The sequence below is a fragment of the Genypterus blacodes genome, unplaced genomic scaffold, assembly GCF_046128005.1.
Source record: "Genypterus blacodes isolate CSIRO-AG114 ecotype Tasmania unplaced genomic scaffold, CSIRO-AGI_Gbla_v1 ptg000070l_1, whole genome shotgun sequence".
In the NCBI taxonomy this organism is placed as follows: domain Eukaryota; kingdom Metazoa; phylum Chordata; class Actinopteri; order Ophidiiformes; family Ophidiidae; genus Genypterus; species Genypterus blacodes.
The window spans coordinates 5,539,804-5,554,630 of NW_027466880.1; the positions used below are offsets into that span (position 1 = coordinate 5,539,804).

The window sequence follows — 14,827 nt, forward strand, 5'->3', positions numbered from 1 at the left end:
ACCTTGAATTTCTGCCACTATAACTGACCATGATATATTTTGTAACTATGAGCTAATTCTGACAGTCAGCATCACACGCTGAAAATTCAGGAAACCATGCAGCTTCAATGTTCTCAAAGTTAACACAGTAACACAGTACAGCTTTTCTCAGTTGCTTTGGTACATTCGAATCATCCTTAACATCTGCAAAACAGTAAGTGCAGTTTTTGTGCAAACAGCACCAGACAGTGGATTACCTGCAAATCCCAAAACTTACTCAAAATCCTTAGTTTATTTCTTGAAAGTAATGTAATGTAACATAGGCTAAAGTTTTGATGACAATGATTGAAAATACACATAGTTGCGCTTTCTCTGTATGGTATATACAGAAGTAACACATTACTGTATGAGAGAGATTGGGTGGAAGAGACTGAACAGTAATGAAAAAGACAAGATTTCAAAAAATGCATATACACATACGTATACGTATGTGTGTTTGTGTGTTACAGTATATGTATGTACTGTAACTGTATAATGTATATTTACTGTAAAATATAAAATGTCTTATGAGGCATTACAGTAAGTATAGCATATTATAGTACAGTGCACATTGTTGGGTTACAGACTTGTTCTGTCTACGAGAGTTCACGGAAGTTCACCTAACATTGGGTTGCATTGCATTGTCTGGCCATCATGGATAAAATGGTCCACAGTTGTGGCTCTTATTTCCTGGGGAATGTGTCTTTATCCACGGCCTGTTCTAGAAAATAAACATTGATTGGGATCTAGGAAATGTGATACATATGCAGGGAAAAATGCATAAGGAGATGAAGAAATCGTGACTTGAGCTAATGACTAACACAGTGGGGTTGTATAGGTGGTGGATAATAGTGTTGTTGGTGATGAATGATTGTGTTCTGTACTTGAGTGTCACGGTTCTGTTAGTTGGGTCCATGTGCCATATACAGACTGTTTTTTTGTTTTTTTTACATACGTGGGCAGAGAAGCAAAGACAGAGAGAAAGAAGAGAACTAACCAAGAAAACCAGAGTTTTGTAATGTTCATGGTAAGACGATTTGATTCTTCCCGCTGTTGACCCTGTTCATTTCCTTGTTGTTCTTCCATTGTCAGACAGTGTAGCACTGCACTGCTCTGTATACTGTATATGCTGATGCTTGCCAATTGAAGATTTATGAGATGCACCGCTATTTTAGGAACCTGGTTGATTATTGGTTGATCTAACACTTCATCAATTCAGGACACATTTACAAAACAGTGTATGTATAGAAATTTATAGAAAATATGATTGACATACAGTATTATGACTTGTTCACCCATTTTACTTAGGTACTTACTTAACGACTTAAACAATGAACTCATGCCTATGAACTCATGACAGATTGCGATAGATCGCAATCTGTCGGTTTTTGGTAAAGTGGTAAAGCTAAAAAAAACAAAACAGCAGTTATCTACTTTGAAAATACCACATAAATACTTTTTCACCTTTGTTCAAAGTGACACACACATGCATACATACACAGAGATTAAAGCTTACACTGGATGCCTGAGACAGCTCTCCTCGGATGTTGATTAGCTGGTTCTGCAGAGTTTCCTTTTTGAACTGCAGCTTTTCTATAGCCACTGGCTGGCTACAATGCAGCTCCATCTCCTGATGTGTGGCAACCAGTGCTTCCTCTAGGCTGTCCTAAGAATGCCAAGAAACATGATCAGGCGAGCCAGGCATAAACAAGTAGGAAATAAGGGCTGATAGGTCACCAATCAGGATTATGTGTTTACGCGACAGGCGATCAAGTTATTTTAATGTCGGAGGAACAACAAAAGGTCCACTCACTAAAACAAAAACAAAGCATGCAAAGTCCAATTAAAAGTCCCATGAACAAAACGGGTAACCAACTAGACTGAGGCAGAACTGAATAGTACACTCTGGTGTCGCATGGCTGGCTGACCCGTAACCTAAATACCCCCACTGATGAGGACTGAAATGGTGATCAGCTGTGTGGAATCAGATAGCCACGCACAAGGAACAACACATGCATGAAAACAACCTATACAAAAACAGAGCGCGACCACGCACAGATCCTAACAGTACTTCCCCCCTAACGGGAGCTTCCTGGGTGTGACCGGACGAGCCCAACGAAAATTCCTCAAAACAAATACCAGGATCCTAACTGAAAGACCTCCTTTAAACATTCACAAAACCCCCAGAAAGTCAAAGAATCCAGTGCAACAGCTCCATCACATAAATAATCTGCAAGTCATCCGTGGAAAATGTTGCGTGTCGCTGTTGAAGTGCGAGCTCGCACTGGCGCAAAAAACCCTGACACTTGCCTGACTAGCCGCGTATGCATCGCTGACGGACTGCAGCTGTGAAGCAGAGATCGGCTGGGATGAGGATAGAGGTGGTGACCAGGCTGAGGTGAGAGCGGCGATCTGGTACCTGAGCTCGGCCAGCTGATGCGTCAGCCCGTGGTTGCTCTTGGTGAGAGTTCTCAGGTGCTGATCCTGCTGGCCGAGCAGCACTTCTCGGCTGGCAAAACCGTGAATAAGCGAGGGCGCTTCCGGGTCTGTGTCCCCTTGGGCCATTTTGTAGGACCGGAGAGTTTTGTTATGATTGACAGGCAATCAAGTTATTTTAATGTCGGACCCAGTTATGCGGAACACAGACACCAGAACATGGGCTCAGGTCGCAAACAGAATTTTAATGAGTACAATACACAAACCAGGATGAAGATGGGGACCCGGAGGCTAGGCAATACTGCTGGAGATGCTGAAACGGAACGCTGACTAGCAAGAGTGAGTGCATCCTGAAAAACAGAATCCTAGGTCCACTCACTAAAACAAAAACAGAGCAGCACGCAAATTCCAACTAAAAGTCCCATGAACAAAACAGATAACCAACTAGATTGAAACGGAACTGAATTGTGCTCTTCAGCGACGCATGGCTGGCTGACCTGGAACCTCAATACCCCCACTGATGAGCACTGAAATGGTTGAAAACAACCTATACAAAAACAGAGCGTGATCACACACAGATCCTAACATTATGTTAATTACAGTATCAACTGCATCAATTGTAGGCATCAAGTATCAATTGTATTTAAGTAGCAAGTACAGTAGCAATGTAGCCAAGTAATTTCCCTTCAGTCAGTCAGAACACTCAAATGAGGCTGATAAAATTGTTTTAAAATGATCTCAAGAGATACTTACCAGACAAAAGCTAAACTGTCTTGACAAATGAAAAATGTCATTTGGTAAGGAACTAGTAATTAACGAGTAACTCAGCCTTCAGATGTAGTGTAGGTCACTAGAACAGAGACATGACGTTTGAATGAGCTGAGTTGAAATGAGCAGATACAGTTGTTGAACATTGTTACTGTTATGCAGTGAGAAGGATGAGTACCTTGTCCATTCTTAGTCTGTGGACAACTGCCTCGTCATCTTTCAACATCCGGTTCTGCTCACACAGTCTACCCAACAGTTTCTGTGTCAGGACATAAAGAGAACACAGAAGAAGATTGAAATAAGAATAAACTGTAAAGAACTGTAATCAACTTCCTGAAAAAACATCTATGTTGAAAAAGGCTGCAGAAGTGATGTTTCATATATTTATATTTATTTTGTCTGCTGTGATGAAACAGACCGCTGAGAGCTGTGTGCACTGAATTAAAGATCCCGAGCTTATGGAATGGTGTAGATTGTGTGGCCCTGTGCTGCAGAATGAAACATTAAGACATTCTGATTTAAAAGCCATTGGCAATGTGGTCATTTTAGCACTGATAATCTGCAAGTTCTTAAATAAAGTTGAAATAGAATGATCATATGATAAAGCTTAATCTGCGTGAGTCAAGTCAACTTTAAGATACGATAGAGACATACAATATAAAACACTACTGCTGATCGGTGTAACGTGGGGGAGGGGGGGAGACGATATGAAACAATGCGGGACAGCTGATCGGTGTAACATGGGGGAGGGGGGAGACGATATTCATATCGCTCCTCTTCTGATCCTGCACCGCGCCCCCCGGCAATACCTCTGCGCCCCTGAAGGGATTGCGCACCCCACTTTGGGAACCACTGCACTTCACAATTAATGTTTTGTAGCATAAATGCAAGAAACTGCACATGCAAAATGTTAGAGCTAGGCTAATATAGAATGGTAGCGCAGGGAAGCACAGTCTCAATGGAGTGAGTTACACTGTTGAGAGATTCTCCATCCAAAGCGAGTGAGAGCCTAACAGGTTCTGTAAGAGCCTATGACCTGGCAAGCTCTAGCCAGCCAAAGCTCTGCAATAAAAGCCTGCTAAATCGCTCATTATTACCCTGGCCAGAGAAAACTAATGATGATGCTGACACATGTTTCTGGTGAGGTCACAAACCCTAGCCAAACTTGATTTGGGAAACCTCCGACTGTCTCATCCTAGCAAGCGCAGCAAAGGCTTTGCGACAGGGAGACTGCATTTTTTATCTTGTTTCATAGCAATCTAGCTAGTATAATTATTGGACTCTTGCATAGGAGTGAGACTCTTCTCTGTCCATGCAAAAATTCAAAAATTACCAACAAAAAACTTGGGCACAATTCACAAGCATTGGATAAAAAGGTGAATGTCTTGACTGTTTTTCCCACAGTGAGCAGTAATGCTACAAACTATCACTACAATCATTATTGTGTGTGTGTGTGTGTGTGTGTGTGTGTGTGTGTGTGTGTGTGTGTGTGTGTGTGTGTGTGTGTGTGTGTGCCTGTGTCTTACACTGGTCTCGATCTCATTGAGTTTCAGTGTGGGGTGTAGCTCTCTGCTGTAGACCACATGGAAAGGAGGCACCTGTGAAAACACAAAAAAATGTTCATCATTGGTCATCACAGAAGACGAATGACAAATACATAGTGGAAATGTCTAAAAGGAAGTCTGCAAGGAAAGAAAGAAAACTCCAGATGGAATGCAACATGTCAAAAAGAAACAAAGAAGAAAGGAAAGCAAATGACACACTGTAGATTGTTGATGTCTCTGCCACACTGTGGTGGTAGTTGCCTGTTTCTAGTCAGGCTTGTACATAAACACTCTTGAAGCAGCAATGTTAAAGCTCGCCTGCTTGTTGTTTATGCTTATAACTCTTACACACATTACGGAAACACAGCCAAGCTCACAATTATTCTGGACATCTTCACCATGAGATTCCGTTTCTCAATAAACGAATGTGACATATTTGTACTTTTATATCAATAACTTTCAACAGCATTCATAAATTTAACTCAAAGCGATACATTTTGTGTTCACAATTCTCCTGTCTACATCTGTAGTAATTTCAGCCATCGAGACCCAGTGGATCATATTTTATTGAAGTTTTACTAAATTGTGGTCATTATAGTTATAAGCATAAATAACAAACCAAAATTAACATTGCTGCTTTAAGGGTGTATCGGCATATGCAAATATGCATTCTTGGACAAAAATCGAGCATGGGGCACAGAGAGAGAGAGAGGTGTCTTGGGTTGGGGGCGGCGGTTGCAGGGGTTGGGGGCAAAGAGAGCGAGAGGGAGAGATGTCTTTTTCCCACCATCTTTAGCTTTGGATATAAACAAAAACAAAATGATGTGGTTATGGACAGCAACAGACACAGATGCACATGCCTTTCTTCATAAACTTATTTGGCTATCTTCGAATCAGGACATGCTCCACACATACACATGATTGACACTGTCATGCACGTTACAGTTTAAATGTGCAGAACCTGAAGGCACTCATCCTGTGCATACTAACCAAAACTAAGAGTTGCAGGTGGGGGTAAAAACCACCACTGCCAATCGGCCTGCAATGCAACTACACTTCTCAGTAAACTTCACAGTATTTCTCAGCCCCACATTAAATTGAAATTAAAGAGGCATTATGAGTTTAAGGGCTTAAACTGTGTTCTTACAGACAAAGCTCAATATGTGTGTGTGTGTGTGTGTGTGTGTGCGTGTGTGTGTGTGTGTGTGTGTGTGTGTGTGTGTGTGTGTGTGTGTGTGTGTGTGTGTTTGAGTGTGTGTGTGTGTGTGTGTGTGTGCGCGTGAGAGTGTCTACCTGCTGATCTAGGTACTCTAGGTTGCGCTGGAGCTGAAGGTCTAATATGTCCCCCTGAGATGAGCGGGAGCAGCACCAGCCAGCAAGAAAATTCAAACACACACACACACACACACACACACACACACACACACACACACACAGAAGGCATTTAGCTAAGGCAGCAGTGAGGCAATGCTCATTGTTGAACTGTGAGGGTCTTGTGACCACGGTCCTGAATATATTTTTATGGGGCCTAAATTGTGTGACAAAATACAGGATTCAAAATGTAGCTTTATAAATGTTCACATAGGGCCCAGTGACTTAAGTGGGGTTGCTTAAGTCAAAAGATCTGCAGGCAAAATTAAGCATAGTAAGAGTTGAGATCCAAGGTGCTTAACTCCATTTCTGGGCAGCACATTCAAAGTGTTAAAATCAGCTTTGTCCAGTCCACACTTCAGAGGCAGTTCAGTTTTCTGGGATTTAGATTTTTTAATGTTTCCTGTAAAACAAGCACTAACCTGTATGAAAGGAGAAGCTCAAAATGTGTAAAACCTTGTCAGTGTTAGTTATAAGGATAACTTCTGAACGATTGACAAATATTCAAATCGCACACACAGACACACAGACACACACACACACACACACACACACACACACACACACACACACACACACACACACACACACACAGACATCCCTGTTGTTCCCAAGCTGAGTCCCTATGGACTGAGCTACTGCCGCCCCAAGGAGTCATACACAGCATCACATATTCCATGTGTCTGCTGGTGCAGTCAGTTGCATTGATAACATTTAGGAACATTTAGGAACTTCTCCACCTTCATGGTTTAACATTGCCCTTGTAAAACCACTGAAGGACCGGAACAATGACGTCAGATGTCAGGACAAGAGCACATAGGTGGCAGAGAACAAAAAGGTGCATATCATACAGTAGAACGGTAATTACAGTTTTTCTCCATTGGTTTGGCTCATTTCTTGAAACAGAAATTACATTCTCAAAACAACATGGACAAACTTCATAACCACTTTGCAATTGTTCACAACAGAATTGCATTTCTCATTCATTTCATCAAATTGCAAATGTCTTAGTACATCTTTGCAAGTTATTAAGTACAGGTAGCCTACAGTTAGTTCAGTTAGCCTAAATTTAGCACAATGTCCAAGTGAATAGATCTTGTTGATCTAAACTGATTGTTGATTCTCAGTGTAATGGTTGTTCTCGCAAAACATGTCACCATCATTTCATTGTATAAGTTATCACATGCACAGTCTGTTCAATTGTCAAAATTAGTCAAGAACATAATACCATGAATACCATATGAATCTCTTGGAACATTTGATGAATTGATTACAGAAATTGACAGTCAGGTGAAACTAGAACTTGACTAACGAAGAAGGAGTTTCACACATCTCAGATGACCAATCAAACAGTATGTTTAGTTACCTGACAGGTGCTGTCCATGATTTTGAATGCTGCCAAACATGTATATATAGAGCTTGACCTTGACCAGTAGAATTTCTGAACATGGAGGCACCTGACCAAGAAAATGAACAAGGGCAACTGCCTGCTTGAGGAAGAGGAAGAGGAAGAAGAAGAAGAAGAGGAGGAGGAGGAGTGGTAAGGGTGCGTGGTGGTGGAATAGGGGGAAGAGGCTGAGGAGCAAGACGACACCATGCTGTCCCAGATGAAATTCGGGCCACAATTGTCGACCATGTTATTACTGTAATCATCACCTCACAATGGCGGAGGCAGGTCGCCGAGTGCAGCCGAATGTGCCGCGCTCTACAGTCTCCTCCATCATCCAAACCTTTCGACAAAGTTCTTTGGCCAGACAGACAGCAGCGTGTGGATGGCCAGGAGGGTGAGGAGGACGGCCAGGAGGTCGAGGACGGTGGCCAGGAGAGGGAGAGTGAGGACAGCGACCAGTGATGAAGACTAGTGCTTTATTTACAGCACTGTAGGCTACATATAATTTACCTTGTTTTTTGTTTATGTGTTTATATCACAGTATATTATGCTGGTATTTTTTGTTTGTTTTTTTCTTATTTGTCTAGGTACCTAACTTATTGCACTACTACTCTAGCACTAGTTATGCTCTTAGCTGTCTGTTTTGGAAGGAAATGCACTTACGATTTCTTGTGACCTGAAGTTCTTTTGCCTACCTATGTTGAACGCACTTATTGGAAGTCGCTTTGGATAAAAGCATCTGCTAAATGACTGTAATGTAATGTAAATGTATACATTTTCTTTTTACTCTGGTTTATGGAAGTTACTTTATGTGTGTGAATAAAACTGGTTACAATTGTGCAATGTGTGATGTCAAACCTTGGAGGCTACTCTTACCGTAAAATCCTTTTTCCGCCCTTTCAGTTTTATACACAATTGCATTCTGTTAGCTCGACAAAAATAATAATACAGTAACCATTATCAATGAAGGACTGTGCTTAGTGACAAAACATCTAAACATTTTGACTTGCAGTGCTTACACAATGCCAAAGGGACGATGCATTTTGGGGGCACTGACTATTTATATGAGAAAGGAATTTAGTTTTGACACATGAGTGAACTGTTTTCTGGAGAGATATATGCTTTTGCAGGTGAACCATGGTGTTGTGCTGAACCATCCAGGTTATTTTGGCAAAAGCACCAAGAGTGTTGAGAACGTCCGGTCTGTTTCAAGAAATGAGCCAAAGCAATTGAGAAGGATCTTTGCATTTTGGTGGCACTGACTATTTACGAATTTAGTTTTGAAGCATGAGTGAACAGTTTTGGGAGAGATATGAGCTTTAGCAAGTGAGCTATGGTGGTGTGCTGAACTGTAAGACTGTTTTGCCAAATGGTCTTAGAGTTTCGAGAATGCAATATCTGTTTCAAGAAATGAGCCAAACCTATGGAGAAAAACTGTAATACAGCTCCCGTTTGTCATTAAGTCCTATTTTGAATAGCTGATAGCTGCAGACAACCCTCTTTCAGGACTGCTGCTGATGCGTAACACCTCTGGTAACTAATTTTTGCATTAAATCCCACTTTCATTCACACATCTCGACTCTGAATATGGCTCGTAATGCAAAAAAATAAACAAAAAACACAGAACAATGGAGCACTCAATCACACACAGCAAACACCACAGTGGTATGTCAGGCACAGAATATTAAAATGCAAAAAGTGAGGAAGAAGAAATTGTCCACAGATGGACAGAGCACGGTAGTGGCACTTACCATTTTGCTGTTGATGGATGGGGATGCAGTATAGTTGTAGTGGTGCAATCCTTGGCATAGTGACCTTCTGACACCAGGGTAGTCATACTGAAAGAAGGAAACAGGGAAAGCAAGTTTACATGTTTACTTTTGGAACCACTGATGGAAATCTGATTGCACATGAACTTCAGCCTTCAGCAGCAGTCATTAAAAAAGAAAGTCAAACGGAAGTACAGAGAGAAAGGAGAGACAATGGAAACAGACACTGAGGGATAGAGACAGTTAAGTAATTTGTATCTTTTTTAGTCAATTGTTAATTACCATTTTGATAATTTGCCCATATTCTGCTGCAATAAATACGCATTGACGTTTGGTAATTGATTGGTAAAGTAATTCTTTCAGTTAAGTTATTCAGTCACTTCTGGAGTGTGATCTGTTCAGACTCATATTGCACGTCGGCCACATTCAACGATCAATGTGAACAGCTGAACAGACAAATCAGATATGACCAATAAATCTGAATTAAGCACAAGGTTTGCAGTCGCAATCGCACAACACTGTGGCACTGTGCGATTGGTATTCTGAAAAATGATTAGGTGCCTTAAAATATCAGTGCTATTTGAAACAATCAGGATGAGGTTGTGAGTTCTGAGAGTATAATTACCAGCAATTAGATTTGATCTGTGATTATTTATATGTAACAACAGGAGGTTTGATCAACTGGCTGTGACCATACCCTGGGTTAATGTGAAACATACTGGTGGCCTGCGGTACTGCGGTGTCGCAGGTCAGTGTAATGCAGAAGCCAAATCTCACAATGTAATATAATTTATGCACTCCCTTTATGACTCCCTTATAAATTTACCTGATGGATCGCTACTGATGAAGCAAACATGAAAATACAGCCCTCCTCTCACCTTTGGGGAGCTGAGGGATCTCCTCAGGCTATAGACGGACGGATCAGCATAGATCACTTCCTCTCTCATCCTTCTTGGGAGCCGGTCAAAACGTGCAGATGGTGACCGAGCCGGTGAGGCAAAGTTGGGTCGCACCGGTGAGTAGGGTCCCCCTGATGAAGAGGATGGTGACCTGGGAACAGACCTGGAGCGTGGCTGGAGGGACATACGTTTCATTGAGGTCTGGGCCATGTTCATTGGGCTTCCACCATAAAATTGTGGTCCCCATAGGTCCCTGGGCATGGGAAGTCCATACAGTGAGAGAGGTCCATCCCTCAGGGACCTGCGCTTCTCCTCAATGGTCCATCGGTGATCATATTCCCCCATGGCTGATACAGAGCAGAGGCTGTCAGGTCGCACCCCTCTGGGGTACAGAGGATACTCGTCCAGATAATGAGGACCACCAGGGTAGCTGTAATACTCAGAGGAACTTGCTCTGGTCCCTGGGAAGTAGTGGGATGGGCTAAAAGAACAAAAACAAACACTAAATGCATGTTTCGCATTTGAATGATGATGGTGAGGATGAGGATGATAATGATGCTTCTGATATTTATCTCAACACACCGAAAACATAGCAACTGCCTGGAACCATGCAGAAACACACCTGTTGTCTGTTACCTGTTATAACACACCTGAGATCAACAGCACAGTTGTGTTGGGGCATACACAGTTTTTGAGGCCTGTAAAAATATGTGAGGCCCACAGCACATTTTTGAAGCGTGGGCCACATGGCTGACTCTGATAAGCCATGCGGTCCTTTGTCACAAAACAGAACTACAAGACTACATCTCCCAACAGTACCTGGGGTCAACCCCCCTGGGACACTCAGTCACCCTCACGCACACACACAGGCACACGCCCCCACGCACAGAGAAGCTAGGAGTGAATCCGCCATCTTGGTAGTGAACTTTGAACTTTGGAATTCCTCCCGTACACATGTGTTTAACCGCCATTTTGTATAGCCCTGTTTCTAAGCTTGATCATTTTAGTTTGATCCAGGTCCCACAAGTGGGTGTGTCAATAACTTTGCCACTTCCTGTACATCATTTCTCACACACACACACATACACGCATGCACGCACGCACGCACGCACGCACGCACGCACGCACGCACGCACGCACGCACGCACGCACGCACGCACGCACGCACGCACGCACGCACGCCAGAGCAAATAGTAAAACAAATCAGCCAATCCATACAACTACATGCAAGACAAAGTGGGACTATATCGTATCACATATGAAATGAGTATCACCACAACAGACACCATTTACTGGATACAAAAGAGACAGACAACACACCACCTGATGCAGAACACACACAGAATACACAGATATTCAGTACAGCCCACCAGAGGAATGTTTTCACACACAACCAGAGCCAGATATGGATTAGAGCTGTTATGAACCTGTAACCCTGGTGATTAATGGGGAATCAATAAAATACAACATGTTACACTACTTTGGTAATGTTAAAGCTTATTGCACAGAATATTCTGATGTTATGTCTTTTTATTAATTGGAAAGGTGCCTGTGAACTAAACTGATGTCCTGTGATCAAGGATTTCACTTTGTTTTGTATCAACAATACAAAGTGTTTCATGATATCAGACCATAGCCCTGAAGATAATACTGCTCTATTCTGGAGGGAGACTACATGTGACCAACTATGGCTGAGTTTGGATTGTTGATGGCTGCAAACACTTCTCTTTCAGGCGAAACTTCACCCTTTTCATGTAATGCCTCTGAGAGGTGCTTGACATTTCCGGTAAGTCTGAAGCCTGAATTCAAAAGTGCAATTTTTTTCTGTCTCATAAACTGAATACGGCCAATAGACAATATTGTAGGTGCGCCAGTTTTGAGATGGAGAGGATTTCGAAGCTGCATGTTTAGGTAAGTGTGGTTTGTTTTGTCTAAGCTCCTGGGTGTCATTGAACAGGAACTGTTGAACCAAAAAGCAACTGTAGAAATAGACCTCCTCCTCTGTTCAGAGATGGTTTCTCTATATTTATATAGATCGCCTCTTTTACTCCTATTTCAAACCATGTCTGTCTGTCTTCCCTGTCCAGGATGTGTACATTGTTGTCCTCAAAGCAGTGTCATCAATCATATTGTTATTATTATAATTATTATATTATAATCATAATCATAATCATAATCATAATTATAATTGTTTGGTTTTGGTAATAAGAAACATTTTTGATGTTTGATGATCGGTGGATATGGGTTTTGGGCAATAGCAAAATGAGTTTGACCATATAATAGCTCTTTATGTGTGGATACACCTGAAAACATGCTGAAAACAAGGTTGTATCAAAGCGTCTCCTGAAGTGTGCTGAACTACAACACATAAGACTGAATAAAACAAAAGTATTGACAAATATACCTGTTTATGTCTTCCTGTGATGCCATGCCCCGTCGCTGGTTGACCCACTGCTGTAGCTGGACCATGGAGCTCTTCCTCTGAGCCATCTTTTCTGGAGCTGTCCTGGGCACAAAGCCCCTTCTCAGCACCACATTCTCTTGTGGCTTTGTGGACAAGTAGGGTGGTCCAACACCCCTTTCTGGGTGTTCCTGATGTGTGGGATTTCTACTGTGACTCCTCGATGAAGGAAGATTGCTGTCGGTGGACAGGGTATTCTGAGGCCCATAGTTACTCCAGCCATTTGTCTGGTGTTTTGATCTGGATGATGGTCCTCCCCCCTCATCTTCACCTTCAGTTTCCCTTCTGCAATCTTCTCCTTGTCTCCTACCAGTCTTCTTTCCCTCATGCTCAGACTGGGGGGTGGAGGGGAGAGGAGTGTCAAGAGGGTCAACTTCTTTGATGTCAAGGTGGGGGGTTGGGTCACCGTCATCTTCGTTCTGTGTTTTTGTCTGTTGCTGCATGGTGTGGTTGGCCTCAGCTGTGGTGACGCTGCTCTCCAGATTTGTCCTGTGAAAGATGAAAGCAGTGCCTTAACACTCTTGGGAGGCAAAATAAAAACTGCTGTTTATTGTAGGAATCTGCTGATACTGAATACTTCAATATATTAAATAACTTTAAAGGGACATTACACAATTGATCTAACCAACCTAAACCCTGTCAACAAACACTACTGTGGGTGTACACAAAGTATGAAAGAAAGAAAGAAAGAAAGAAAGAAAGAAAGAAAGAAAGAAAGAAAGAAAGAAAGATGACATTTTTGAAGCTGAGAACCATATTGGCATTGGGGATGATCAGACGTTGGTATTAAAATCAATATCAGCTCCTCACCTAACATTAGGACACTCTTGACTAAATTTGATCGACAAATGTTTCAGCCAACAGAGATGGCTCTGAGCTTTTCAATAGTTTTGCAAGTTTGTTCATCTTTGAATTGAAAATATTATCAATATTGAGTCTTTGAATATGGGTGTGTGTTAAGAAAGGAAGAAACAAACAAAGGGAAAGAAAGAAAGAATGAATGTCCGGTACCTCTGTGTTGGCAGGATGGTGACCTCTGCAGCCTTGCTCATTGAACTGATCCACTCCTCTTGTTCATCATGGCTGTCTGTGCTGAAGTAGTAGGTTCTGGTTCCAGCATGCTCAGTCTGCATGCAAAACACAACAGGACCCTCAAACTTCCCACCTTTCTCTTCCTCAAACCACACCTGGAGAGACAGAAAACAGAATGGGAGGAAAGGTTATTAGACACTACTATTGTCCTCATCATAGTCACAATCTACACGATTACCATTCTTCATCTAGTCATGCAACAAAGAATCCTGATGCTGTGGAAGTCGAGACGGGTTGCTAATAACTTCGTTATTGTTGTTCTCTTGTGAATATTTACTGATCTTGGCAGATATGACAGAGGGAAAGCTGTTACAGGTCAACAGCATTGAAATTGATCTGAGCACAAAAACGATAATGAGATAATTTAAGGTTTGTTTTATTACACTATGACGATATTTTTTTATCTGTATCGACGTGATGTCTTCTTAATCAGTATTGACGTGATGTCTTGTTTTTAAATTTGGACTGCTGAATCTCCCGTATGCACAACAAATTGACCTTTTGGTACTAATAAAGAAAATTTGAACCTTGAACCTGAAAATTATTAGCAACTGACTTCCATGTTACACCCATGCACAATTACCTGATCAAATGATCTTTTATTAAAAAGGTTCAATGTGCATGCAGCCCACAGCCAAATTACCTTAAACTTAACCTAAAATATGGCAGGAAAACAAGAGGAACAAAGAAACCATGCAGCGATTCCAGACAGGACAAAGGATCCAACCATTTAAAATAACAACACTGTACCTCCTGTATATTCTATCACAAGCCCAACCAAGAACAGCTGCGGCCAGACGTCCTCACATGGATGGACAAAGGTGGCACGGGAGATACAGTTAGGGGAAAACATTAATGGTTATTGTGTGAAAGGAAATTGATGGCATGTGAAACATCAATGTGTTCTTCAAAGGCTGTGCTTGTCAGATTCACATATGGGACCCAATCACTCTCCCACTGCTTTCCCTCTTTGGAACATTCAGGTTTTGTTGAGCATGAACACTCTGAGACCAAACTGACTTTTTACCCTTCAACAGGTGTTACTTGTTTAATATCATCCTGACAGGTGCCTCACTAAT

At 41.9% G+C, this 14,827-nt stretch overlaps 1 protein-coding gene across 1 annotated transcript in view; it reads right to left on the reverse strand.

The window, feature by feature from the left end:
- The window catches only part of plekha6 (pleckstrin homology domain containing, family A member 6), a 39,035-nt gene that overhangs the window by 15,598 nt on the left and 8,610 nt on the right, over nt 1-14,827 (reverse strand). Inside the window, exons 3-10 of the mRNA XM_076156867.1 lie at nt 13,668-13,783; nt 12,600-13,145; nt 10,175-10,676; nt 9,279-9,365; nt 6,060-6,113; nt 4,749-4,820; nt 3,401-3,481; nt 1,535-1,684 (exon numbers count right to left, since the gene is read on the reverse strand). Of these exons, the coding sequence (XP_076012982.1) occupies nt 1,535-1,684; nt 3,401-3,481; nt 4,749-4,820; nt 6,060-6,113; nt 9,279-9,365; nt 10,175-10,676; nt 12,600-13,145; nt 13,668-13,783 (1,608 nt within the window). The remainder of the gene's footprint in view (nt 1-1,534; nt 1,685-3,400; nt 3,482-4,748; nt 4,821-6,059; nt 6,114-9,278; nt 9,366-10,174; nt 10,677-12,599; nt 13,146-13,667; nt 13,784-14,827) is intronic.